Here is a 25,697-nt window from a genome sequence, read left to right as displayed (position 1 = left end):
ATAACCCATATTAACTGACAGCTACCCTGGTTGGTTGTCCTTTAATAACCGCAGGTTAATGTGACAGCTACCCTAGTTGGTTGTCCCTGAATGAAAACCACTGACAAGTGCAAATTACATACAACTTCCAATATCTAAATATATTTATTTGTTCTAAAAGATCATGACAATCTATTACATTGCATTAATGATCTGTAAACAAACCAGTTCAGTGGCAAGAGGCGTGACTGGTGTACATGACTACAATTTGAGGAATCATCACCACCAATGTGAGAATCTTAACACAACTTATAAAACCTGTCAACACAAAATAGGATTCAGTGGTGCCATGTTGTATTCAAATGTGTTTAAGAATTGAGCCCTCCTGGACACGTTATAGCCAGTACTGAAGCTACAGGACTCGTCATGGAAATGTAAGAGCAATTTAACATGGAAACCCTACTCAAACATTCTGAGCCAACCGGTGCTCGTTTTATCCCCTTAATGCCGGTCGCCAGGAAGGGTAACAACATGTACAATCTTTCACCATCTATTGGTATGACGCAACCAGAAAATCAAACTATCGACCTTCTGCTCTCTGGCAGATGCTCTACCCAAAAGATTGAAACAGCCCTGTAAGTGGTAGAACATGCACTGAGAGGGCCCTGAGAGGCCAGTTAGAGTTTTCAGGTACATAAATAATAAACTCAGAACTGTGCCCTAAGCGACTATATAAACGCCATACTCTCATAGATGATTACAGAATGGAGTTTGACCTGAACCAAACTCTCAAAACGACAACAGTTCTGTGGTATATAACATACTCTAAATAATTAAGTACTGACACTTGTCTGTCGTATAAACCAAACTCTCAAATATATGTACTATTGTCCTGACCCCAGTTGTGTGGTACAAACCCTACTCTCAAATACATGTAGTATTATCCAATAACTAGTTTTGTGGTATAAACCAAACTCTCAAATACAAATGCAACTGTCCCACCACCAGCGATGTCAAATATATGTACCACTATCATATGTACCATTAAAGAACTGTTCTCTTTCGTTCTCTTACACTGATCAACTGGTATGTTCCTGCAAGGACAAATGAACATATAACTTGTATTGGGGTACCTTCGACAGTCTTACCAGTTCTACCAGAACAAGTTCTAAATGAAGCCTGTAAGAAACAAGTGATACAACTCAAGATCTCATTCAGATTACCCTTCCAGTTGTACTGAAGGTCCTGTGATAGTCTGTTCACACTCTGTGTTTATTTCCACATTGCTCTTGAAACAGTGAACACAATTTCTTTCTGCACTTGAGTGAGGACAACTTCGACAATCTTACCATTTTATATGACAAACAAGTTCTAAATTTATCTCATATAATTATAAGTAATGAGTAAACACTCCTATCCTCCGGTCAATGATACGATCAGCCACATCTCAACACAAACAGCTCTTAGATCTGTTATCCAACCTGCATTCATCTGTTAAAGGATTGTTCATCCCTGCCTTGTTTTAACCTTTGTGGCTTTCTTGATATACTCGCATTGTGTAGGGCAAGTCCTATGTGTTTAATCTGTCAGCACTTTCACATGTACAAAGGGCTCCCTATTTCCGGTAATTAAGTATTGTCATTGTCATTTTCAACTGAAGAAATACATCCAGTGTTTTTCGCATCTGTTACTCAGAGATATTGTTCTGAAACAAAGTAAAGTTAATCTTACAGTTTCCAACAAGATTTTTGAAACATGTCAAATGCTTGTGATAAACAATGTGAAACACTTCTTTGTAACTGTGTGAACGTATATGTCTGTTTTGGAGATTTCACTTCCCTCTCATGTGAAGCCTGCAAGAGGCAAGTGATACAACACAAGATCTCACTCAGATTACTCTTCCAGTTGAAATGAAGATCCTGTGTAGTCTGCTCACACAGTGTGTTTATTTCCACATGATCTCTTGAAACAGTAAACACAATTTCCCTCTGAACTTGAGTGAGGACAACTGAGACTTCAGCCGGAGTTCATTACACGAGCAGCTGCATGGTCGCCATGGTCCTGTAACGGCATCCGTTACACAACAGGGTTAACAAAGACAATGTTGTGGCCCTAGAGCTAGGTTGCAGTTACCCCAGGTCCATCACTGATATGCAGCTCTAAGACAGACTTGTGCCTGCACAAGCCAGCTCACTACACTACAACACAAGAACCCCAGTAATCCATTGTGAAGGATCATGCCAGATTCATGTCATAGTTGGGAACAAGTTCTAACCCTAACCAATTACAAAAAGTCTTTGTATAGTTACGCCTTGACACCTTTAATTGTTTTAATAAATAGAAAGATTATAAATCTCAAACTTAGAATGGAGCCTGCCAATTCATTTCCAGAATCCAGTCTACTGACAATGTTTTGTACGCACAGGAGAATCTGACACCCAACCAAGTAACTGATCTTGCTGGAATGCTGAGCCGTTGGTTGTGTAATCAAATTGATGAAAAAGTTCCATAGCCAACATATGTGCTCTGATGGTCCAATTCTTCAAATGATTACTTCCACCAATGTCAACACTGACTGGATGAGAACATTTACGTGATGCTGAAATGTTGAACTTAACCTGAATTAAACTAAATTCAAAAGTTCCTTTCCAAACATATTTGCTCTGTAGGCCCAATTCTTCCAATCATTTCAGACACTAATCAACACTGACTGGATGGGAACAGCTGAGGGATGCTTCTGTCAGTCTGTCGATGTCTGCGACGAGGGGGAATGGGGCTTGATGACTGCGTGGATGAGGACATTGATGCCATGGGGGAGCCTGGAGAAGCACTCTGCACTGGGGACCCTGGTTCCATTGGAGTGTGGTCGCCGCTTGATCCAGGGGAGTTGGCTGCAGCAGCAGGCCTGGAGGATAATGAGGAGGAGGGAGGAGAGTGGATGATGGGTAGCGGTTGGCTGCTACTGCTGCTGCTGCTGCTGCTGCTCCCACTGTTGCGATATTGTTCTTGATCCAGGCTAAGGGTGATGTCTTCCAATGAAATCTTGTCATTTATCTGCAGCTCCTCAAAGTTAAGGGGAGCCTTAATTGCTCGGGCAAGCCGGTGCCAGAACCACTCCATCAGGTCTCGTTTTGTGAAATCACAGAGAGTTACGTGGCGAAGGATCTGGGGTATAAAGCAGGGTGTGATGAGGACAGGCACCAACTTCTTGCTGCGGGAACCTACAAAACAAAGAAAATACATGCACAGATGGAAAAGTGGAATTGTTAGATCTTATCACACCTTGCGCTATGAAAACAACAACTTTTGTACTTGTTGAAGTGGTTTAAACATGTGATCCCATCTGACTGCAACATATACATCATGTACAACACTATATGTATGACACATCTGAGACTTGCACCACTTTAGGACTCACTCACTCACTCACCCAATCCACCCACTCACCCAATCCACCCACTCACTCACACACTCACACGAGTTGTCCCAAGTTGTCCCATCTATGCCTCTCCTATTGACAAATCACATTTCTGGTGTCCCCCGCCGTGATATTGCTGGAATATTGCTAAAAGCGGCGTAAAACCATACTCACTCACTCACTCACTATTGACAAATCAGATTCCGCCTCTTGTATCACTTACATTTGCTTCAAACAAAATGGCAGTACCCAGTCAAGACAATCTGATCAATAATCAAGATCTATATTGTGATAAAACGGGCCTTACATCGCAAAGTGCATCAAATCATATGAGCACCTTGATTAAAAACATGAAAAGTTTTCGAAAATAACTGTTGATGGCGTGTTGGAGGTGCACATGCTTTGCAAATCTTGCAATCGACCAAAATCAGCACAACAGTTTATGAACCAGATTTCAATTTCGTTTTGCGATTTTGATTGGACTATGCATAAACTCGTTAGTCCGGCCAAAATATAACTCCATAGTACCAGGTTAGTTCTGCAAGGGTGGTAACTGGACTTTTAAAGTTACTTAACTCACTTGTCTTGGGAAGATATATTATGATTGGTTAAGATTAACCCTTTTGAACCCAATACTGCCCTGAAATACATTGATCCTCACCTGGCGAGAGACTGTGGGCAAACTTCGTCTGGAAGTCGCAGGCCGGACTCTTTAAGAAGCGGGGAGACATAATGATCACCATTCTTCGACACCTGCAATATCGGGGGAAATACACAAATTACACCCACCATCAGCATGCTTTGAAATTCGGCTTTCTGTCATGTCAATAAGACCATGAGTTAATTCTGTTAGAGACAGTCATGACAACACAATCATCAAGCCCAACATAGTGATCACCCAACTCCCAATTTACTGACCACTTAAATGGAGTGGGTACTACATTACAGCCATTGCACAGCCACATCAAGTTGGCCAATAACACATTTTAGACGGAGCAGGGTGAATCTATTGTTGACAACAGAAACAATGATCCATCACATCAGGGCATGAAACAAGTCCTTATTTCAGTTCTATTATTGCAAGCATGGAGTACAGGTGACCAACAATCTGCACTGGAATCCCAAGGAAGAGACAAGCATGGAGAACTGGGGACCTACAGTCCAATTTGGAATCCCAAGGAAGAGACAAGCATGGAGTACTGGGGACCTACAATCTACTTTGGAATCCCAAGGAAGAGACAAGCATGGAGTACCGGGGACCTACAATCTACTGTGGAATCCCAAGAAGGAGACAAGCATGGAGTACTGGGGACCTACAATCTACTCTGGAATCCCAAGGAGCAGACAAGCATGAAGTACTGGGGACCTACAATCTACTGTGGAATCCCAAGGAAGAGACAAGCATGGAGTAGTGGGGACCTACAATCTACTCTGAAATCCCAAGGAAGAGACAAGCATGGAGTAGTGGGGACCTACAATCTACTCTAAAATCCCAAGGAAGAGACAAGCATGGAGTACCGGGGACCTACAATCTACTCTGGAATCCCAAGGAAGAGACAAGCATGGGGTACTGGGGACCTACAATCTACTCTGAAATCCCAAGGAAGAGACAAGCATGGAGTACTGGGGACCTACAATCTACTCTGGAATCCCAAGGAAGAGACAAGCATGAAGTACTGGGGACCTACAATCTACTCTAAAATCCCAAGGAAGAGACAAGCATGGAGTACTGGGGACCTACAATCTACTTTGGAATCCCAAGGAAGAGACAAGCATGGGGTACTGGGGACCTACAATCTACTTTGGACTCCCAAGGAAGAGACAAGCATGGGGTACTAGGGACCTACAATCTACTTTGGAATCCCAAGGAAGAGACAAGCATGAAGTACTGGGGACCTACAATCTACTTTGGAATCCCAAGGAAGAGACAAGCATGGAGTACTGGGGACTTACAATCTACTTTGGACTCCTAAGGAAGAGACAAGCATGGGGTACTAGGGACCTACAATCTACTTTGGAATCCAAAGGTAGAGACAAGCATGGGGTACTGGGGACCTACAATCTACTTTAAAATCCCAAGGAAGAGACAAGCATGGGGTACTAGGGACCTACAATCTACTCTGGAATCCAAAGTAAGAGACAAGCATGGAGTACTAGGGATCTACAATCTACACTGAAATCCCAAGGAAGAGACAAGCATGGAGTAGTGGGGACCTACAATCTACACTTGAATCCCAAGGAAGAGACAAGCATGGAGTACTGGGGACCTACAATCTACACTGGACCTACAATCAACTTTGGACTCCCAAGGAAGAGACAAGCATGGGGTACTGGGGACCTACAATCTTCTCTGGAATCCAAAATAAGAGACAAGCATGGAGTACTAGGGACCTACAATCTACTCTGAAATCCCAAGGAAGAGACAAGCATGGAGTACCAGGGACCTACAATCTACTCTGGAATCCCAAGGAAGAGAAAAGCATGGGGTACTGGGGACCTACAATCTACTCTGAAATCCCAAGGAAGAGACAAGCATGAAGTACTGGGGACCTACAATCTACTCTAAAATCCCAAGGAAGAGACAAGCATGAAGTACTGGGGACCTACAATCTACACTGGACCTACAATCTACTTTGGACTCCGAAGGAGCAGACAAGCATGAAGTACTGGGGTTTTACAATCTACACTGGAATCCCAAGGAAGAGACAAGCATGGAGTACTGGGGACCTACAATCTACACTGGAATCCCAAGGAAGAGACAAGCATGGAGTACTGGGGACCTACTATCTACACTGGAATCCCAAGGAAGAGACAAGTATGGGGTACTGACGACCTACAATCTACACTGGAATCCCAAGGAAGAGACAAGCATGGAGTACTGGAGACCTACAATCTTCTCTGGAATCCCAAGGAAGAGACAAGCATGGAGTATTGGGGACCTACAATCTACACTGGAATCCCAAGGAGCAGACAAGCATGGAGTACTGGAGACCTACAATCTTCTCTGGAATCCCAAGGAAGAGACAAGCATGGAGTATTGGGGACCTACAATCTACACTGGAATCCCAAGGAGCAGACAAGCATGGAGTACTGGGGACCTACAATCTACTCTGGAATCCCAAGGAAGAGACAAGAATCTATTCCGTAATGAAGGGGTCACATCTATGTTGAAGGAGCTTACCTGTCCTGGATAAGCTTAGCTGAGACTGTGTGTGTGGATGACCCTGGCAGATCGTCTCTCCAAGGAACAAACAGCTTCAGCCCATACCGTGCAGACTCCAGCTCAGACAGCATCTTCTTCACAAACTGCAGGTCATAGCCCTCCGGGTCGTAGCACACGAACGCATCATAAAAAGCTGGTGAGTTGTTCTCAACTGAAAAAAACCAAGTGATACAAGTGAGATAACATTCATTGTCTGAAGCGTTTATTCTATGTGAATTCAAGAATCGATGTTATTGTCAATTGCATCGTATTGGCTTTTGTTGTTGCAATGTGAGAATGTTATTTGTTTGCTTCAAACAAAATGGCAGTACCCAGTAAAGACAATCTGATCAATAATCAAGACCTATATTGTGATAAAAAGGGCCTTACATCACAAAGTGCATCAAATCACGTAAGCACCTTGATTAAAAAAATGAAAAGGTTTGGAAAATATCTGTTGATGTCATGTTGGAGGTGCACATGCTTTGCAAATCTTGCAATCGACCGAAATCAGCACAACAGTTTACGAACCAGATTTCGATTTCATTTCGCAATTTTGATTCGACTATGCATAAACTCATTAGTCCCGCCAAAATATAACTCCATAATACCATGCTACTCCGGCAAGGGTGGTAACGGGACTTTCAAAGTTAAATCCCAAGGAAGAGACAAGAATCTATTCTGTGACGAAGATGTCACTTCTATGTTGAAGGAGCTCACCTGGACTGGATAAACTCAGCTGAGACTGTATGTGTGGGCGATACATCGTATTGGCTTTCGTTGTATACATGTGATGTTATTGTAATGTGTGAACGTTATTAGAATGATGTCTTAAATTAATGGATCTTCAAGATTAACCTTCACTTGAAGCAGCAAGTTTTGTTCATTCACAAGATCCATTTAGAGAAATGTACCACAGCAAAATTATCTACATATTAAATTGTATGCTGATATTATTTACTGTGGCCTAGGTACTACTATGGTAAAAACATGATGAGATTTGTAGTTTGTCAGTGCCTTTTCACAAAACAATAATACAAAGGTGGTAAAAAAACGTAAGACCCAACACAGCTTTTATACATCCCTGTTTTCGGACAAGCAATTGATTCAGAGTATGCATTTCCTTTCAATTGAAATTAAGGGATGCCATGGTTTGTGAGTTTTCTCTGCTGTGGTATTGGTCTACTATTTGATCAAGTGACCACCTCATGTTTTTATGTTAATCATGATGATTATGACAAGCGTCCCCTTGACTTCCATGTTCAGCTTCAAACATCACTACCAAGTCGATGTAGTTTGTGTAGACAGAAAAGCTTCCTACCATCCTGAACAGTCATGTATCTGTATTCATCAGTGTCATGATCTGTGAAATCAGAAGATTCGGGTGTGGAACTCTGGGATATGGTGTCATCCTGGAGAGGTACGACGGCGTCCTGGCGACGTTCCTGCTGTGACACGTAGTGCTCGATATCCAGAACTGAAACCATGAGAGGGGCATCTGTATGAAACACTTCCCAACATATCAGTTACATATAATATGTATCACAACACAAAAGTATCAATGTGATAGTATCAAGACAAGAAAGAAGTGAGCAAAGCTCACATACCCCCCTTATCCCCACTTGTCAACAACATATAGTAAATAGTTTGTTAATTAATGAAATATTACATATTTCTAACTGATTTTAACTTCAATGTTTCAAAAACTAAGGTTGACTTCCAGTGACAATTGACACCCCCCCCCCCCCCCCCCCCCCCCAAATCTCCCATGATACCAGTGTTCACTACGAGGAAGTAGATCACCATGAACACCTTTGAATAATAATTTGATTGAGGAGTTACATAAGAAGAATTATCAAAAGGACCAAAAATTGCTGATATAAAAACACATAAAAAATGGAACAATATCATATAAGAAAATCAGTAAATTAAAAATTTCCATCTAGCCTTAACAGATATGGTAAAGAATTCATAAATTCTAAGTAACACAAAGCACAGATAATTATGATGATCTACATGTGTGCAAAACAATTTTGGAAAACTTATTAGCTATACAAAACCAGTCAGCAAAATTTCTAAATTCCTTCATGTTTCCATGAAAACAGCAAAAGAGAAAACTTTCAGAATCTTATAAAAGATAAAAAAACGTCATAGTGGTTAATGTAGCAAGTTTGCTGAATCTAGGATACATAATATTGTAAACATGGATCGTACAAAAACTCTACCCAAAATTTATGTTTCACCATGATTCCATGGAAACGGCAAAATTAAAAAATTTAGAATCTTCAAACTAGCAAAAGGCACAAGTACTCATTGTGGTTAATGTGTGTAGAAAGTTTGGTGAAGCTAGGGTGCATAGTTAAAAAGATATAGTCCGTACAAAACACCCACCCTAAAAGTTTAAGTTTCTAATGTTTCCATGGAAACGGCAAAAATTAAAAAATTCAGATTCTTCAAACTAGCAAAAGGCACAAGTACTCATTGTGGTTAATGTGTGTAGAAAGTTTGGTGAAGCTAGGGTGCATAGTTAAAAAGATATAGTCCGTACAAAACACCCATCCTAAAAGTTTAAGTTTCTAATGTTTCCATGAAAACGGCAAAAATTAAAAAATTCAGATTCTTCAAACTAGCAAAAGGCACAAGTACTCATTGTGGTTAATGTGTGTAGAAAGTTTGGTGAAGCTAGGGTGCATGGTTAAAAAGTTATGGGCCATACAAAAGCTCGGATGGAAGGACGGACGGACGGACCCTACTCATCGACCCTATGTTTGTTGGTAACACCGGTACTACTTTTCCTACAACTTGCTGATCCTGAGTTTGTTGGTAACACCGGTACTACTTTTCCTACAACTCACCGACCATGTGTTTGTTGGTAACACCGGTACAACTTTTCCTACAACTCACCGACCCTGAGTTTGTTGGTAACACCGGTACAACTTTTCCTACAACTCACCGACCATGTGTTTGTTGGTAACACCGGAACTACTTTTCCTACAACCCTGTGTTTATTGGAACCATCACTAATGGCGCTTTGATGATAATTTTCTGGTTGCCCTGTACCCAAGCAATTTTTACATAATTTCAAAGACACATTAATCATCAAATTACAACCAATCAGATATTTCAATAGAGTCAAGATGTATAAAAATTCAAACAATAACAGGACTAGGGCAATTTGAATGTGACTCACCAATGCTACGTTTGCAGTCTGTCAGCACATCCTCACGGCCCATCACCTTGAGATAGTAAAAGAGCTGGCCTACAGTCGGGGACAAGTCTGGTCTCCTCGTCCACTCGTTCAGCACCTCCGTCGTAGGGTCTCTCTGTCGGCCAAAGTTCTGGATCTCCAGGAAGGAGAAGCCAATTTGCTCGGCCAGTCCATTATAGTCTGGTACAATGCCTTCTTCATTCAGCAGCCTCTCGATGTTGAGGTAGAGAGACAGCTTCTTTCGAGCTGACACCCGGAGTGCATCCAGGGACACATTCCTGCAGCACGAGAGAAAAGGGAGTGTTGGTTGGTTGCTTTGTTGTTTAACGCCGCACTCAGCAATATTCAAGCTATATTATATGACGGCGGTCTGTAAATAATCGAGTCTGGACCAGACAATCCAGTGATTAATATAATGAGCATCGATCCATGCAATTGTCAGCGAGCCTGACCACCCGATCCCGTTAGTCGCCTTTTACGACAAGCATAGTCGCCTTTTACGGCTGAAGACCTATTCTACCCCGGAATCTTCAGGGATCGGAAAAGGGAGGGGATTATTTTTTTAAGTTTGGGGTGTGTTTATGTGTATACAGGCATGTATCAGTAGGCATTCAACTGCTGCAATGACACATCTTAGTCCTAAAAAATACTACTGAAGACTGCATTAAAACATCAATCATAATAAAATCCTTCTATTATAGTTTTAATATCACAATCAGTGAATGAGTGCATTGGGTTTAACATCGCTTTTATTATCATTCCAGTTATATCACGGCATGTCAACTTAATATTGGAGGAAAGGTCGAAAGTGATGCAGGTCTCAGACGTTTACCACTTCGGTGAAACCTACAATGCACGGGTATGGTGCTGACAAACTTAGAAACATAATCGGGCCGAACCGGGATTTGAACCCACAATCATAGGTTTCTGGTTTGCCCAAGGGACGCAACTGGGAAGCGAATTGCGGCGCCTTAGATGACTTGGCCACACGTGCCCCCTCACAATCAGTGATGCGTATGGTATTGTATCACTTTTAGCAACATTCAAGCAAAGACATGATGGGCATGTCTCAGTAAAGTGGATGTTGAAAATCATTTTAAATTACGACTGTTTATTATCTTGCTCATGGTAAAATGGCATTCATAAAGTTCAGAGGTGGTTCAAAGTAATCTTCTTGTTGGAGCAAGTAAATTCAAAGGGCCCCCCGTTTTTGAGTGAGTGAGAATGGTTTTACGCCGCTTGTACCAACATTCCGGCAATATCAAGGCGGTGGACACCAGAAATGGGCTTCACACATTGTTCCCATGTGGGGAATCGAACCCGGGTCTTCAGAGTGACCTCGGCTTTTGAAGTACACTCTTCACATTCAGATCATAAATAAATAGACGATGTAACATTGTATGTTGACAAGATTTTTTAGGCAAATGATGAACAAGTACTCTCACATTACTGTTTATCTTTCACTGTTGTCTAAAACGTAGATCATAATAGGAGCCAACCTATTTTTCCAAAGAGCCAGATGGAGAGTCTGAGATGGGACACATGTTTGCCCAGGTTTCATTTGGGGTTGGGCATATGTATGCAGGGGCTTCGTTGTGTGAAGTCTAATGATGGGAATTCAATTGTAAAAGACAGGTACATTAAATAATAATGTAAATATTTCCTTTTGGTACAATATCACTTACTTTTACTTTTAGGTTGCCAAGTGGCAGGCAGTACTGGTAGATAAATTTAGGTCGCCAATCATAGATGTTCGGAAGATGTTCGGAAGAGTTTTGGAAGAAATTGTCTTTAGTACAAAATGTCCAATTGAGAATTATTTTATCTGCTTCCTGGATAAAAAGCTCTTATCATGCCCACACTGAAGTTGGCTGAACCCTGAGCTTTATTCAAACATTTACTATCAGAAGAAATGTGTGCATAATCAGAAAAAAATGACTTCATGCAATTTTAGATAGCGACTTGTTGTGTAACCAAGGACGAAACATTTTTTATTGTTACAGTCATTATACAATATATCATGTGACTAACCATTGGTCGTCATGGAGATACCCACCCGACCTGCGTACCGACGTTACCTGTCCCAGCCCTAGTGCGTAGTACTGCCATACAAAATGTCACAAGGCCCTCATTTAGTCATGTGAAGGTATTAGCCGCTATATAAATACAAACACTGCTACATGTGGCAACCCAGGGGATGGGGTAACAGCATCTTCTTGTACAGTGTTCCTATGTCCAACAAGGCAACAACTCTTTTCACTTACAAAGAGATGATATATTAATGAGAAGTTTTCACTGTAAGTGTTGATGAGTAAAGATGGCTGATGATAATTTTTATGTCCCAAAGGGTGATAACTCTCCTTTTGAAATGATATAAGTGAGTGTCCAACAAGTCGCTTCCGTGCTAGTTTCCGGCTCAGTGTTCGCTGCAACAACATATTACTCCTCTCAAACGGACCACGTGAAAGGATACTTTGAGGGCTGAGGGATAACCTATTTTACGGTAAATGTTCACATCAATGTGTTTACGGGGTGTTGAAATCATTTTCAATCCTTACAATTGAAAAGAGAAACAATGTTCATTGAAAAGTATCAACATGAGTATATGTTTTGGAAATAAAGTGAAACACACTCCTGTCAATGTATTCTGCTTATCCCACGTCAATGACAAAATCTGTAGATTTGTTGTGACACTGCAGGTTAGCATGTGTAGCATACTCACTATTCAAATATTAACGCCATATAGATCTACCTATTTCTGGCACAAGGACAAATGGAAACATGACCAGACATAGTTTATTATCATGTACGATGCGCGCCCTACGAGTAGAGATCCTAGGTCAGCAGAAAATAGCGGCAAGCAAGTGAATAGCCAAACAACTTCTTACATGGTATTTGGGAATGTACATTGCTTCATTTGGCATTGCCGCAGTCATATTTGTTACGTGTGGGGACGAGTAAGGTTAGGAAACTAATGACGGTGAACATAAAATTCACAATGAGGCTTTTGGAAAATTTCAGCATTGCGTGTGGTGCCAAACGGTGGATGAACGGAGCTTCACTGCCGTTTGCAGGAAGTAATTTTACGAGTCCGGTTTTCTATCACCACAAAGTGGAAATGAAAAATTGTTTTGGAGTTGATGTTATTTGACAGGAATGTCATAGTTACTTGTGAATTTTGATCATTTATTGGATAAAGGGCGAAACAAAAGCCCACTTGTAAAAGATCTTGTTAAAGATCACTATGTATCACAGGTCTGGGCAGTTTTATCCAGATCTACATGGATACTTTTAAGCCTATATCGATCAGAGATCAGATACCGATGTATGGAATCTGTATCAATCGATAAAGGTGTGATCACGTAGTTTCATTTTGAGATATGGTTATTTCACGATCGATTATTAGTTTATATTAAGAAGTTATTAACTATGCCATAGAGAGTTGATGTAAACCATAAACATTTATTTTTAAAAAGGTTTATACAGGAAGGACTTCCATCGTACAGTTTTTCCCCGACCAAGGGGAGACGTACGATAGTCTTCCCAAGTGACAATAATAGAGGGGTCTCACCGGGATCCTGACCAAATTTCCCACTGGGATCCCACAGAAATTTCCTCTAGGGACATCAGGTTAAGAAATTTATGTACATTTGTGATGAAATACTGAAAAAATAGATTAAAAAATATTTCCAGAGCTCTATTTCAAAGGTGATTGATGCCAAATATAAATATATATATCAAGACAAGATTCCATTTATTAAATCAAAATTCCAAATAATGGTAATAATTTGATGAGGAAAAACAGATCTTGCAGTATACATTTTTCAGGTCATTACCCATTTGTAGAAAAATACTTTCCAGAGCCCCATTTCAAATTTGATCTATTCTAACTAAAGATATATTACTTCAGTTTATCAAGGGCCCTAGTCCTGGGTATACCAGCAATATAATTGTGTAGAAAGTTACTAGTCCCTGATACTCTGCTGCTATTTTTGGCATACAATGTTTGTACATACCTTTGTTGCAGATCTTTTAATGATAAACATTTATTTGCACTTTTGGTTTACCGTGATATAGTCTACCACATGGGTGGTGTGTGCTTGTTTTATCATGTGGTTATAGGGATGTTTATTGTAATTGTCACAGTACATCAAACAGTTTGGGAAAGAGTTTGCCAAACCAATTACTTTTGATATGCACACTGACATTTATTTGCTATCATTTGTAAACAGAAGCTGAGGAGGAAGTCTGTAGCTGGTCTCAAAAGCCACTGACAAGGACATGGTGACCCATGTAAAAGAATGGTTCGAGTTTCAGAAGCAAGGCTCAAAAGTGAGTGAGTGAGTGAGTATGGTTTTATGCCGCTTTTAGCAATATTCCAGCAATATCACGGCGGGGGACACCAAAAATGGGCTTCACACATTGTACCCATGTCGGGAATCGAACCTGGGTCTTCGGCATGGCGAGCGAACGCTTTAACCACTAGGCTACCCGACCTCCCCCAAGGCTCAAAAAGGCGCAAGGAAAACGTAAAATGAAAAACAAAACTGCAGCTAAGGAATCTGTAAACAAAAGTGCTAAATTGTAAAGGCACAAGGAAATCCAAAGTTGTTTCTGCACTTTATATGACAAAAGATTTGTTGTTGACAACTTATCTCTCACAGGGTTATGACCCTCGCTTTATGTTTTTAAACTTGGTACATACCGACAGGTTTTCTTGGATACTACTGAGGTTACATAAAAAAACTTTCCATGCTAATCTGAGGGACATATGTCAGGCAAAATTCAAAAGTTGGTTTTGAGAATGTATTTTGTATGGAGTTATGGCCCTTGCTTCATGCTTTTTCAACCTGATGCATCAATGATTGGGAAAACTAGTGTTTTTTACAAACTGTTGAAGCCACATAAAGGACATTTTGCACGCTAACATGAGGGATATATGTTTAGACTGAGTCTTAAAACTGGTTTTGAGATACATAATTATTACTTAAGGTTCCTTTTCAAACTCTTGTGTAAGTATTAATCATGATCACAAATGATTATCTTAAATAATATATATATTAAAAAATTCAGTATTCTTTAATTTTTCCTCTACTCCTCGTAACTTTAACGCCAGAGCTGTAGCTTTGGAAATGTTTAGTTTATGTGCCCTAACACTACACTTGGAAATGTTTAGTTTATGTGCCCTAACACTACACATGGAAATGTTTAGTTTATGTGCCCTAACACTACACTTGGAAATGTTTAGTTTATGTGCCCTAACACTACTCATGGAAATGTTTAGTTTATGTGCCCTAACACTACACATGGAAATGTTTAGTTTATGTGCCCTAACACTACACATGGAAATGTTTAGTTTATGTGCCCTAACACTACACTTGGAAATGTTTAGTTTATGTGCCCTAACACTACACTTGGAAATGTTTAGTTTATGTGCCCTAACACTACACTTGGAAAAGTTTAGTTTATGTGCCCTAACACTACACTTGGAAAAGTTCTTTTGTGGCATTATTGCGCATGAAATATTAAGATGAGATGTTCTCAGTAATGACTACTGCAGGCAACTACTCTACAGAACATCAGTCTATTTAACACAATGGCAGATGAGGAAACTTTAACGATGTATTAAGAAACAATGAAAGTTTGGATGTTTTGGACTATTGCATGTTGATCGCCATTTGTTTCATAATTTGTGCATTTCTTTTTCAGAAAATCAAAAATTGCCATCAAATATTATGAAAGGTAAAAATACTGAACATCCCAGCTGCAATTGTAAATGAGCTTTTAGCAATATTCCAGCTATACCTGAAATGGGCTTCACACATTGTACCCATATTGTAAATGAGCATAGAATAGAAGATGAAGTCTGAATGACCACTGCTTGGGTGGTGATAGAACCTGAGAACTTGGACAAGGATGATTCTAAACCTATAATTACTGTCGGGCCAATGTCAACCCAATGCTGTGCCGATAATTATTGTTGTCATTGGGCCAATGAAAATACGATGCTGAGCCAATAATAATTTCGAAATAAGGTAGGAGTAATTCCACTTCAAACACATTCCAGAAACTATCATAATGTGTTCTTACGAGGAGCTGTGACAAACCTGAACAAGTCCTGTATTTGATCATGCGATGAAACATCGTGCTTAGATTTGCATAAGTAAACAGTCAACAGGGGTGTGTGGATTATGAGAATTACAGATACCGCAATAATATAGAGCCAGCCATAATATAGAGCCAGCTATAATATAGAGCTAGCCATAATATAGAGCCAGCCATAATATAGAGCCAGCCATAATATAGAGCCAGCCATAATATAGAGCCAGCCATAATATAGAGCCAGCTATAATATAGAGCCAGCCATAATATAGAGCCAGCCATAATATAGAGCCAGGATTAATATAGAGCCAGCATTAATATAGAGCCAGCTATAATATAGAGCCAGGATTAATATAGAGCCAGCCATAATATAGAGCCAGCCATAATATAGAGCCAGCTATAATATAGAGCCAGCTATAATATAGAGCCAGCCATAATAGAGCCAGCTATAATATAGAGCCAGCCATAATATAGACAGCTATAATATAGAGTCATACCAAGTATTCATATGGCTATTAATTGTTTGGTCTATTTTGTAGGAAGGGCCGAGTATTTTCTCTTGGTCACAATCGCAGTGTGCCATGCAATCCTCGCTTGGTCCTTGTCATCTGGGTTATCTTGAAATTAGGCCAAGCCAGTGGGTGGGGTTGGATGTCTTTTTTTAAGAGGTTGGCCCGATCATTAGGTTAAAGGTCGGGTCTGTGTCGTCTCTCTCACCTGTATCGTGATGGAATCGACACATCATCGTCGTCCGAATTAGACGCCATGTCACTTAGCCTACGTCACTTGCACAATCCGTCACATTGGTCGCGGTTGAACTGTCGAGGGTAGCTCTACATCTGAAAGGGAGGAATGAAATCAATATGATGACTTCTGTATCTTGTAATGACACATACAGTCCGTAAGAAAATGCCACTCCTCTATTGGTGGCGGTGTTTACTAATACCTGTTGTCGTCTGTATACTGCGTATTTTCATAGACTGTTGAAAACTTCGCTCATATCCTGTGTCACCCAACCAGGAAGTAAAGTGCGAAATTGAAATAAGTCTTATTGTCGTTATTGGCCGTTTCCTGTCTTCATTTTTACACACGTCTTGATAATTGCACTGGTATAACAATTCGTTAAATATGTACGTGTTTATTTATTACGTTAATTTACTATTACAGAAAGTAATCTTGCGTGTTACGACATCAAAATGACTACGAGTTGCGCCCCTTTACTCGTGACACCGTCGTTGCGATCCGGCTCGCTGTGAGGAGCTTGGCATCCGGCGCTACTTCAAGACCCAGTTCAGTTCAAGAAACATGTAGGGTGACCAATCGGTGGCTTAAATATACAAATAATAACTGTATTAATCTAGTTGTGGGGTAACGGCGATGATTTTCCCACACCCTATACAAGGTCATATGAATAGTCTGTAGTTGTCCCTTTCCCAGACCAGTACTCGTCTCACGTTTCATTGATATTGAAAATACACAAGGATGTTTCTTTTATATATACTAATGTGTAGAGTGACCAGTTGGAGTCATACATATTAAAAATGATAATTGCATTTATACCAGTTGTAGGGTAGCGGCCATGATTGTCCCACATCCTATATATGCAACACAATCTGAAAAGCCTGTAGTTGTCCCTTTCCCAGAGCGGTGTCAATCTCCCGTTTACTGGGTATGGAAAATACACAAGGATATGTTTCTATTATTTACCACGGACCTATATACAAGTCCGTGTATATACTAATGTGTAGAGTGACTAATCGGTGGCTTAAATATACAAATAATAACTGTATTAATCTATCGGTGGCTGAGTGGGTAAGATCGCTGACTTTGTGTGCTGGCGATTAGGTGCCTCACTCTGAAAGTGTGGGTTCGAATCCCGGATGGGACTCAACCCAAGAAGTACGAGAATCTGTACTTTACTCAGAAATTGTTATCCCAAATATGACATTTGTTGTATTAATCTAGTTGTGGCAAGGCAATCTGAACAGACAGTAGTCCCTTTCCCGGGTAAAATGAAATAATATGGAAAATACGCATAATAATGTGCAAGAGTGACATGCCAGTGGACTAAATATAAACAAGTGAATTGTATTATATCACTTCTAGGGGTAGCAATTTGGTTTGTTTGTTGTTTAACGCCGCACTCAGAAACATTCCAGCTATATATGACAGCGGTCTGTAAATAATCGAGTCTTGACCAAACAGTCCAGAGCATCAATCCACGCAACTGGGATACGATGACATGCATCAACCAAGTCAGCGAGCCTGACCACACGATCCCGTTAGTCGCCTCTTACGACAAGCATAATCGCCTTTTACGGCAAGCATGGGTTGCTGAAGACCTATTCTACCCCGGATCTTCACAGGTTGGTAGTGATTAGGATTTTCACACGCCGATATTTAAGGCAATATGAACAGTCTGTAGTTGTCTCTTTCCCAGACCTGTGTATAATGATATGGAACAAAAAAGGCTCTTTCTTTCATATGTGTAGTGTGAAATGTGTGTGGCGTAAATATAAAACAATGTATGTAATACATGTATATCAACTGTGGGGGTAGCGTCGATGAGTTCCCCACACCGTTTATGAGGCAATATAAACCGTCTGCAGTTGTCCCTTCACCAGACTAATTTTCGTGGCACGTATAAAATGGTATGGTATATGCAAGACTCTTTCTCTATAATTATGTGTAAGAATTACATATCATTGGGGTAAATCTATAAAAAAGATTGTATTCTACCAATTAAAAACATTTTGAAGAACGTTGAATAGATTAAAGGCACTGGCTTCGAATATCCTCCAGCTGTAAACATGTATTTTCCTTTATGTTTAATTATTTATATGAGAATTTGACAACTTAGGATTCAGTGGTTAAGCTTATGTTAAGTCGAGATTCCACTTTGATTATTCAAAATTATTTAAATCCGAGGGTCAACAGAAAATATTGCATAATAAATGTGAGCCAATCAGTTTTCATATATCTGTTTTCCTCTCTGATGACTTACCTCTAGAAAAACGACAAATAAGGGATCAGAGCAAAACATTGTCGCCTGGGTTCAGAAAAGAAAGTTCAGCTATGGTTTGTCAGCTATGTTAGTGAGAATCCGTGAATGTGTATGAGTGAGTGAGTTGGGTTTAACGCCGCTTTTAACAGTATTCCAGTTATATCACGGCGTGTCAAACCTAGAATCATAATCGGGGCGAACCGGGATTCGAACCCACAATCATAGGTTTCTGTCGTACCCAAGGGACGCAACTCTGCACAGCGAATCGCGGCGCCTTAGACGACTGGGCGACCTGTGCCCCCTGAATGTGTAGGAAGAATATGAATCTGTATATACGTTCTAGTATCTAGTCAAACGGATTTTACAAACGTGCATGTATTTATCAGTTTATTGTAGTGTAATACATTAATTACGATGATGTCTAAAGAGATTAAATCAAACTACAGATGATCTCAATCGTCACCTTCTTAACACTACAGATAACAAAATTAATGGCTTTAAATGTGTCAAATTAAATGATATTGAATTAAATATATATTTGCACATTCAAAAAACATGTTCCAGTCTGTATTTTAATGTTTAGTGAAAACAAATATTCTCCTTTACCGTTATTTGTTATGAAAAATTGTCCCAGAATACTGCGTTCGCTTTTCACAAATATTTATTCAGACATAAATGTGTAAAATAGTGTTATAATGTGACTGGGATTTGTCTAATATTAGTCGCGCATTTCGTTTTGTCGTGCGGAAGCTCAAATACAGTATAGTTGAACTATACGCGCGTGTTCAATAAGCGTACCTCTCGATAAACGTAGCGCTGAGGCCTTGCCTGGGAAAGTGACATATACTGACGCGACCAAGAACCGCATGACCCAGTCCTATACTTCCTGTTCTGGGTCGTGATTATGTGGTCTAAGTATAGCATCATGAACAGTGGAAATATAGAAGGGTAATAATAGTAAACTGCAGTTTCATACTGACAGTGAAAGACCACATTATGTTATGTAAAGGCAGGAAATGACAAGAGCTCAAGGGCTCTTAGACGGCGTTCCTAAACAATTTATATATAACTTGTATTTATGTTTTCGCGCCCCACTTTTCACTGTCATTTTAGTGTTATGGTATGAAGTGTCATTTAGTGTACGATGTACTGCATCCATGAATATTCACACATGTATGCTGTGTCATCCATTATCCATTGGATGTGATGTTGGTCCAGTACATAAATGGTGCGTGAGTGAATCATATTAAGATATATATGGCTTCATTTTGCGTGAATGAGCGATGTTAATATATGGTTTCATGGTGCGTGAGTGAGTGATGTTAACATATGGCTTCATGGTGCGTGAGTCAGTGATGTAAATATATGGTTTCATGGTGCGTGAGTGAGGGATGTTAATATATGGCTTAATGGTGCGTCAGTGAGTCATATGACTTCATGGTGCATACATGATGTCAATTATATGGCTTCATGGTGCGTGAGGGATATTAATATATGGTTTCATGGTGCGTGAGTGAAGTTAATATATGACTTCATGGTGCGTGATTGAGTGATGTTAACATATGACTTCATGGTGCGTGGATGAGTGATGTAAATATATGTCTTCATGGTGCGTGGGTGAATGATGTAAATATATGGCTTCATGGTGCGTGAGTGCGTGATGTTAATGTATGATTTCATGGTGCGTGAGGGATGTTAATATATGGTTTCGTGGTGCGTGAGTGAAGGATGTAAATATATGGCTTAATGGTGCGTCAGTGAGTCATATCATATGACTTCATGGTGCGTGAGTGCGTGATGTTAATATATGGCTTAATGGTGCCTAAGTGATGTTAACACATGGCTTCATGGTGCGTGAGTGAGATTAATATATGATTTCATGGTGCGTGAGTGCGTGATGTTAATATATGACTTCATGGTGCGTGAGGGATGTTAATATATGGCTTAATGGTGCGTCAGTGAGTCATATCATATGACTTCATGGTGCGTGAGTGCATGATGTTAATATATGGCTTAATGGTGCCTAAGTGATGTTAACACATGGCTTCATGGTGCGTGAGTGAGATTAATATATGATTTCATGGTGCGTGAGTGCGTGATGTTAATATATGACTTCATGGTGCGTGGGTGCGTGATGTTGATATATCGTTTATGGTGCGTGAGTGAGGGATGTTAATATATGGCTTAATGGTGCGTCAGTGAGTCATATTATATGGCTTCATAGTGCTTGAGTGAAGTTAATATATGACTTCATGATGCGTGAGTGCGTGATGTTAATATATGGTTTCACGGTGCGTCAGTGAGGGGTGTTAATATAAGGCTTAATGGTGCGTGAGTGAGTCATATTACATGACTTCATGGTGCGTGAGTGATGTTAACACATGGCTCCATGGTGCGTGAGTACGTGATGTTAATATCTGGCTTACTGGTGCGTTAGTGAGTCATATTATATGGCTTCATAGTGCTTGAGTGAAGTTAATATATGACTTCATGATGCGTGAGTGCGTGATGTTAATATATGGTTTCACGGTGCGTCAGTGAGGGATGTTAATATAAGGCTTAATGGTGCGTGAGTGACTCATATTATATGGCTTCATTGTGCGCGAGTGCGTAATGTTAACATATGACTTCATGGTGCGAGAGTGAGGTTGATATATGACTTCATGTTGCTTGAGTGCGTGATGTTAATATATGGCTACATGGTGCGTGAGTAATGTTAATATATGACTTCATGGTGCGTCAGTGAGTGATGTTAATATATGGCTTACTGGTGCGCCAGTGAGTCATAATATATGACTTCATGGTGCGCGAGTGGGTAATGTTGAAATATGTCTTCATGGTGCATGAGTGAGTGATGTAAATATATGGTTTATGGTGCGTGAGTGAGGGATGTTAATATATGGCTTAATGGTGCGTCAGTGAGTCATATTATATGACTTCATGGTGCGTGAGTGATGTTAACATATGGCTTCATGGTGCGTGAGTACGTGATGTTAATATCTGGCTTCATGGTGCGTGAGTGAGTGATGAGTTGATGACCTGCATCACTCAATGAATCACTTGAAACCCACGAGCACGGGTATGGTGCTGACAAACCTAGAAACATAATGGGGGTTTATAAATTACCGGGATCCGAACCCCACAATCATAGGTTTCTTGCGTGCCCAAGGGACACATTTCTGCACAGCGAATCGCGGCGCCTAAGACAACTCGGCCACCCGTGCCGTGTCCCCTCATTACGTGAAAGAACCACCATATCCCCCCCCCAAAAAAAAAAACAAAACACACCCCACCCCCCACCCCTCACACACATGCACCACAAAGCATTACAAATGAGCGGTCCCTAACACAGTTAGTGTAACGTTATCAGGACAACGTTACATTATCGGGGAACAAATTAACGATATGTTGTCGGCGTTTGCATTTGACTACAGGTAGTAATCAATATATTGTTTCCTATGAGAAACTGGTGTCTATTGATTGGTGTGACTTTTCCTTCATAGACCTTCCCAATTACGTGTTGTGTGTAAAGATATGAACTGTACACAAACAGCACATGTTTACCATGGGCACGATTCAAGCAGAAGAGGTCTACTATTGATTGCTAAATTTTGTTATAAATTGTTATCCTACAATAAAACAACATTATGTCTTATCCGTCTCATCATAGCAAAAATATTTTTACTTCAGATTGTAAAGACAGGAAAGGTATACTGTGTTATACAAGTAGTAACGTATTAGTAATGTTTTGAGGGGGACAATTACGGTTGAGAAACAATGAAGGTGGGTAAACATATATGTTGTCCTTTATGTGATCGAAGTACAGACGATGAATATCCTTTTAACTTGTATGTGCTAGTTTTGATGCTCTTACTAAAGTCATATATCACTAATGTAAATATGCATGCTTTAACAAGATAATTGCCGCCACAAACGTTACGGAAGAAATGAAAGTAATAAGCTTCTATATTTATTATGCTAAGGAAAGAAGAAAGTATTTGTTATACGAATTCTTGAGATTTATGGCAATATGTCTACCACGTGTATCTAATTGCACAAGTTCTGCACGTGCTAAACAAGTTCGGCACGTGTTGATGCTCTAAAGCATTACAAACAGCTTTGTTCGTTTAAGTCTAATTTTTAAAAATATTTGTAGCGGTGCTATCAACAAGGCACTTACAACCAAAACGTCTAAACGGTTTTCGAAATACTTTTTAAATGTAACCCATATTCACAACCCGATAAAGTTTAAAATTGCTATTTCAAAACGTTTTTCAAAATGAATTTCAGTGTGAAAAAGGAAAAAGAATTCTTTAATTTTGTTTCAGATTTTGCTTTACTGTCTGACACTTGTGAAGGAGACAGTTGACAACACTTGTGATTTAGATACTGAGATAATCTCTAACGAAGTCCCGTGATGCAGTACAGGGAATCAAACGTGGAAAATCGCCTGGATATGGCGGCTTATTCATAGAATTCTCCAAGCATGCATCTTATTGTCTTGAAATGCCCCATTTTTTTTGTATAACAATATTTAAAGGATGGACGCCGAGATGAACCATGTAATTTTAAACCAACATCTTTGTTAGAAGTACATGGCAAATATTCGCTAAGATTTTATACAAAGGACTCTATAATAATTTTGAGCGACACGAGAACATTTCGTTATCCCTGAATAAGCCGGTTTTATAACGAGTTATAAAACACAATACAATATATACAATATATATATCATTAACAGTATAATTGAAAAAAACCCATTTGTTTCTACATAAATCAAGGCTCTATTGTCCATTTATGGTTCTTAAAGGTGCATTCGATTCTGTTTGTAGAAAAAGTCTTGTGTATAAAATTTGGATTAAAAATCTTCAAGGTAAAAAAAATCGAATTCACGAAAATATGTACAATGATGTTAAATCCTGTTTATCCTTTGATGGATGACATACACATTCTTTTGGGGTGCGTCAGGGATGCAAGTTATCACCTTTTCTTTTCTCATATTGTGTGAATAATATAAAATGGGTTTAAATGCAGTTGATCAGAGATGTATACAATTGCGTAAAATATTACTTTATATTCTACTTTTTGCAGATGACATCATCTTAATAGATAGAACATTGCTGGGAATGCAAAAACTAAATTAGTTGCTTAATGCAATAAATGAAAATTAAGTATTGTCGTTAGGAGGGATGGGCGTTTATCAATATTATGAAACGCATTTTCTTTGGGGAGGAAAATGATGAAATTTCCCTAAATTATATAAATTTAGTTCATCTATCATTATTAGGTTAGCTGGTATACAGCCCCAAAACACTTCCTCAACATGCCACAAAGGTTTTTAATACTTTGAAAAACAGAATTAGAAATTTTTTAATCTACCGTATGATGTACTCTTTGATATCTTTGATTTTGAGATCTCGCCAAGTCTTCTGTATTCATCTGGCATCCCGGGATTTAATCCTCCTCGACATATTATTAACGTTCATGATCGTGTTTGCAAAGACATCTTAAATCTTTATAGATCAGTTCCCAATATCACAGTCCGAGGAAATCTTGGTAGATAATACATACAAGTTAGCCAACATATGAAAATATTAACATTTTAGATAAGTCATGTTACTCAAACTGAAACTCACATTATACTCGAGACCTGGGAAATGTCTCGTGTTTTGTCCTCGAACTGACTTGCAATTTCTTTTTAACTTCCGTCCTTTGAATGAAATTGTCGGCACAAAAATACATTGTTGGAAGTCTCCATACAAAATTCCAGCTACCCCCACCCCCAGAGAAGTCACGTACGTGTAACTTCTATTGTCAGACAAGTGATTCCCAGATATGAACACCTGTGACGGGCCGTGTGTAAGGTCTGTTATCTTATCTCATCTGCATGGAAAACAAGGAAGCTATTCCAGGATCAGAAAGTTATATATGGGAACCAGTGTTTTGTCCATACGTTCACGAATACATATAGTTATAACGTGCGTTCGTATGTTTATCAGACATAAATGCACGCTTCAGGTGACCAATTGACTTGCCTTTGCATGTGTTTGTGACGGGTTCCACCGCCGGGGCAGGATACGCTCACCTTTTCGCGAACACCTGGTATCTTCACTATTTAATAGTGATTCATAACACACATGCTTATGATATAGTCGGAATCCTATCGACTTCTTTATGCAGAGGTTTCTATTGGATATGGAATGAGTTTTGTCGCTTTATTTATATCATTAATTATAATTATAAGTATATACCCAGATAACACTCACGAAAAAAACACATTTTGTCAAAAAGAAGATAATATTTAACGGGTGTAAATTGCTGCAGTACTGTCAGCAGGAGCGTCAAAGCGTACCGAAGCGCTCACCAACTCACCAATTCACTCAATAACTCACTCACCCACATATTTACTCACAAATATCCTCCACCAAATGACAATCACCAATCTCTCACATGCAGTAATTTGTGTAAAATATGGTTGTCGTATAAAACTGGTTACACTATTTGACGATCAACTCAATGAACCATCGACTCGTAGAAGGATCCTAAAGCAGTGTAGTGATTCTGTGTTAACAGATTATACCGACTCTCACCTGTAATCCCCGCGATCCCCCGAGTTCCCCTAAGTTCACCGGGCTGACCAGAGGGGACACACCGCCATGTCAACGTCTCGTGACCACTGAGGGAACACTTACTTCCTGATCGAGGATAATGTGAGCCAGACTATTTTAACAGTCCCTGATTTGATGTTTCATCACGGAAGCAGATACTCGACGCATTAGGTCCA

At 39.7% G+C, this 25,697-nt stretch overlaps 1 protein-coding gene across 3 annotated transcripts; it reads right to left on the bottom strand.

Annotated features, from left to right (window-relative positions):
• Positions 1-25,697, bottom strand: LOC124152910 (myeloid differentiation primary response protein MyD88-like). 3 transcript variants are annotated; one of them, XM_048381886.1, is made up of 8 exons: positions 16,856-17,038; positions 16,627-16,748; positions 9,790-10,085; positions 7,921-8,076; positions 6,579-6,771; positions 4,059-4,150; positions 2,953-3,200; positions 1-99 (listed from the first exon to the last, which is right to left on the bottom strand). In XM_048381886.1, exons 2-8 carry the CDS (start codon positions 16,674-16,676, stop codon positions 73-75), a joined length of 1,062 nt encoding a protein of 353 aa, XP_048237843.1. In that variant the 5' UTR covers positions 16,677-16,748; positions 16,856-17,038; the 3' UTR covers positions 1-72. The 3 variants fall into 3 exon arrangements, with proteins under 3 accessions (XP_048237843.1, XP_046381946.1, XP_046381945.1); XM_046525990.2 differs by lacking the exons at positions 1-99; positions 16,856-17,038 and adding an exon at positions 25,504-25,697 and having other exon boundaries at positions 130-3,200; XM_046525989.2 differs by lacking the exon at positions 1-99 and having other exon boundaries at positions 130-3,200; positions 16,856-17,043.

The sequence above is a fragment of the Haliotis rufescens genome, unplaced genomic scaffold (assembly GCF_023055435.1).
Source record: "Haliotis rufescens isolate VD_foot unplaced genomic scaffold, xgHalRufe1.0.p SCAF_4, whole genome shotgun sequence".
Lineage (NCBI taxonomy): Eukaryota > Metazoa > Mollusca > Gastropoda > Lepetellida > Haliotidae > Haliotis > Haliotis rufescens.
Note: the sequence above shows the minus strand (reverse complement) of the source record. Positions and strands in the feature narration are given on the sequence as shown.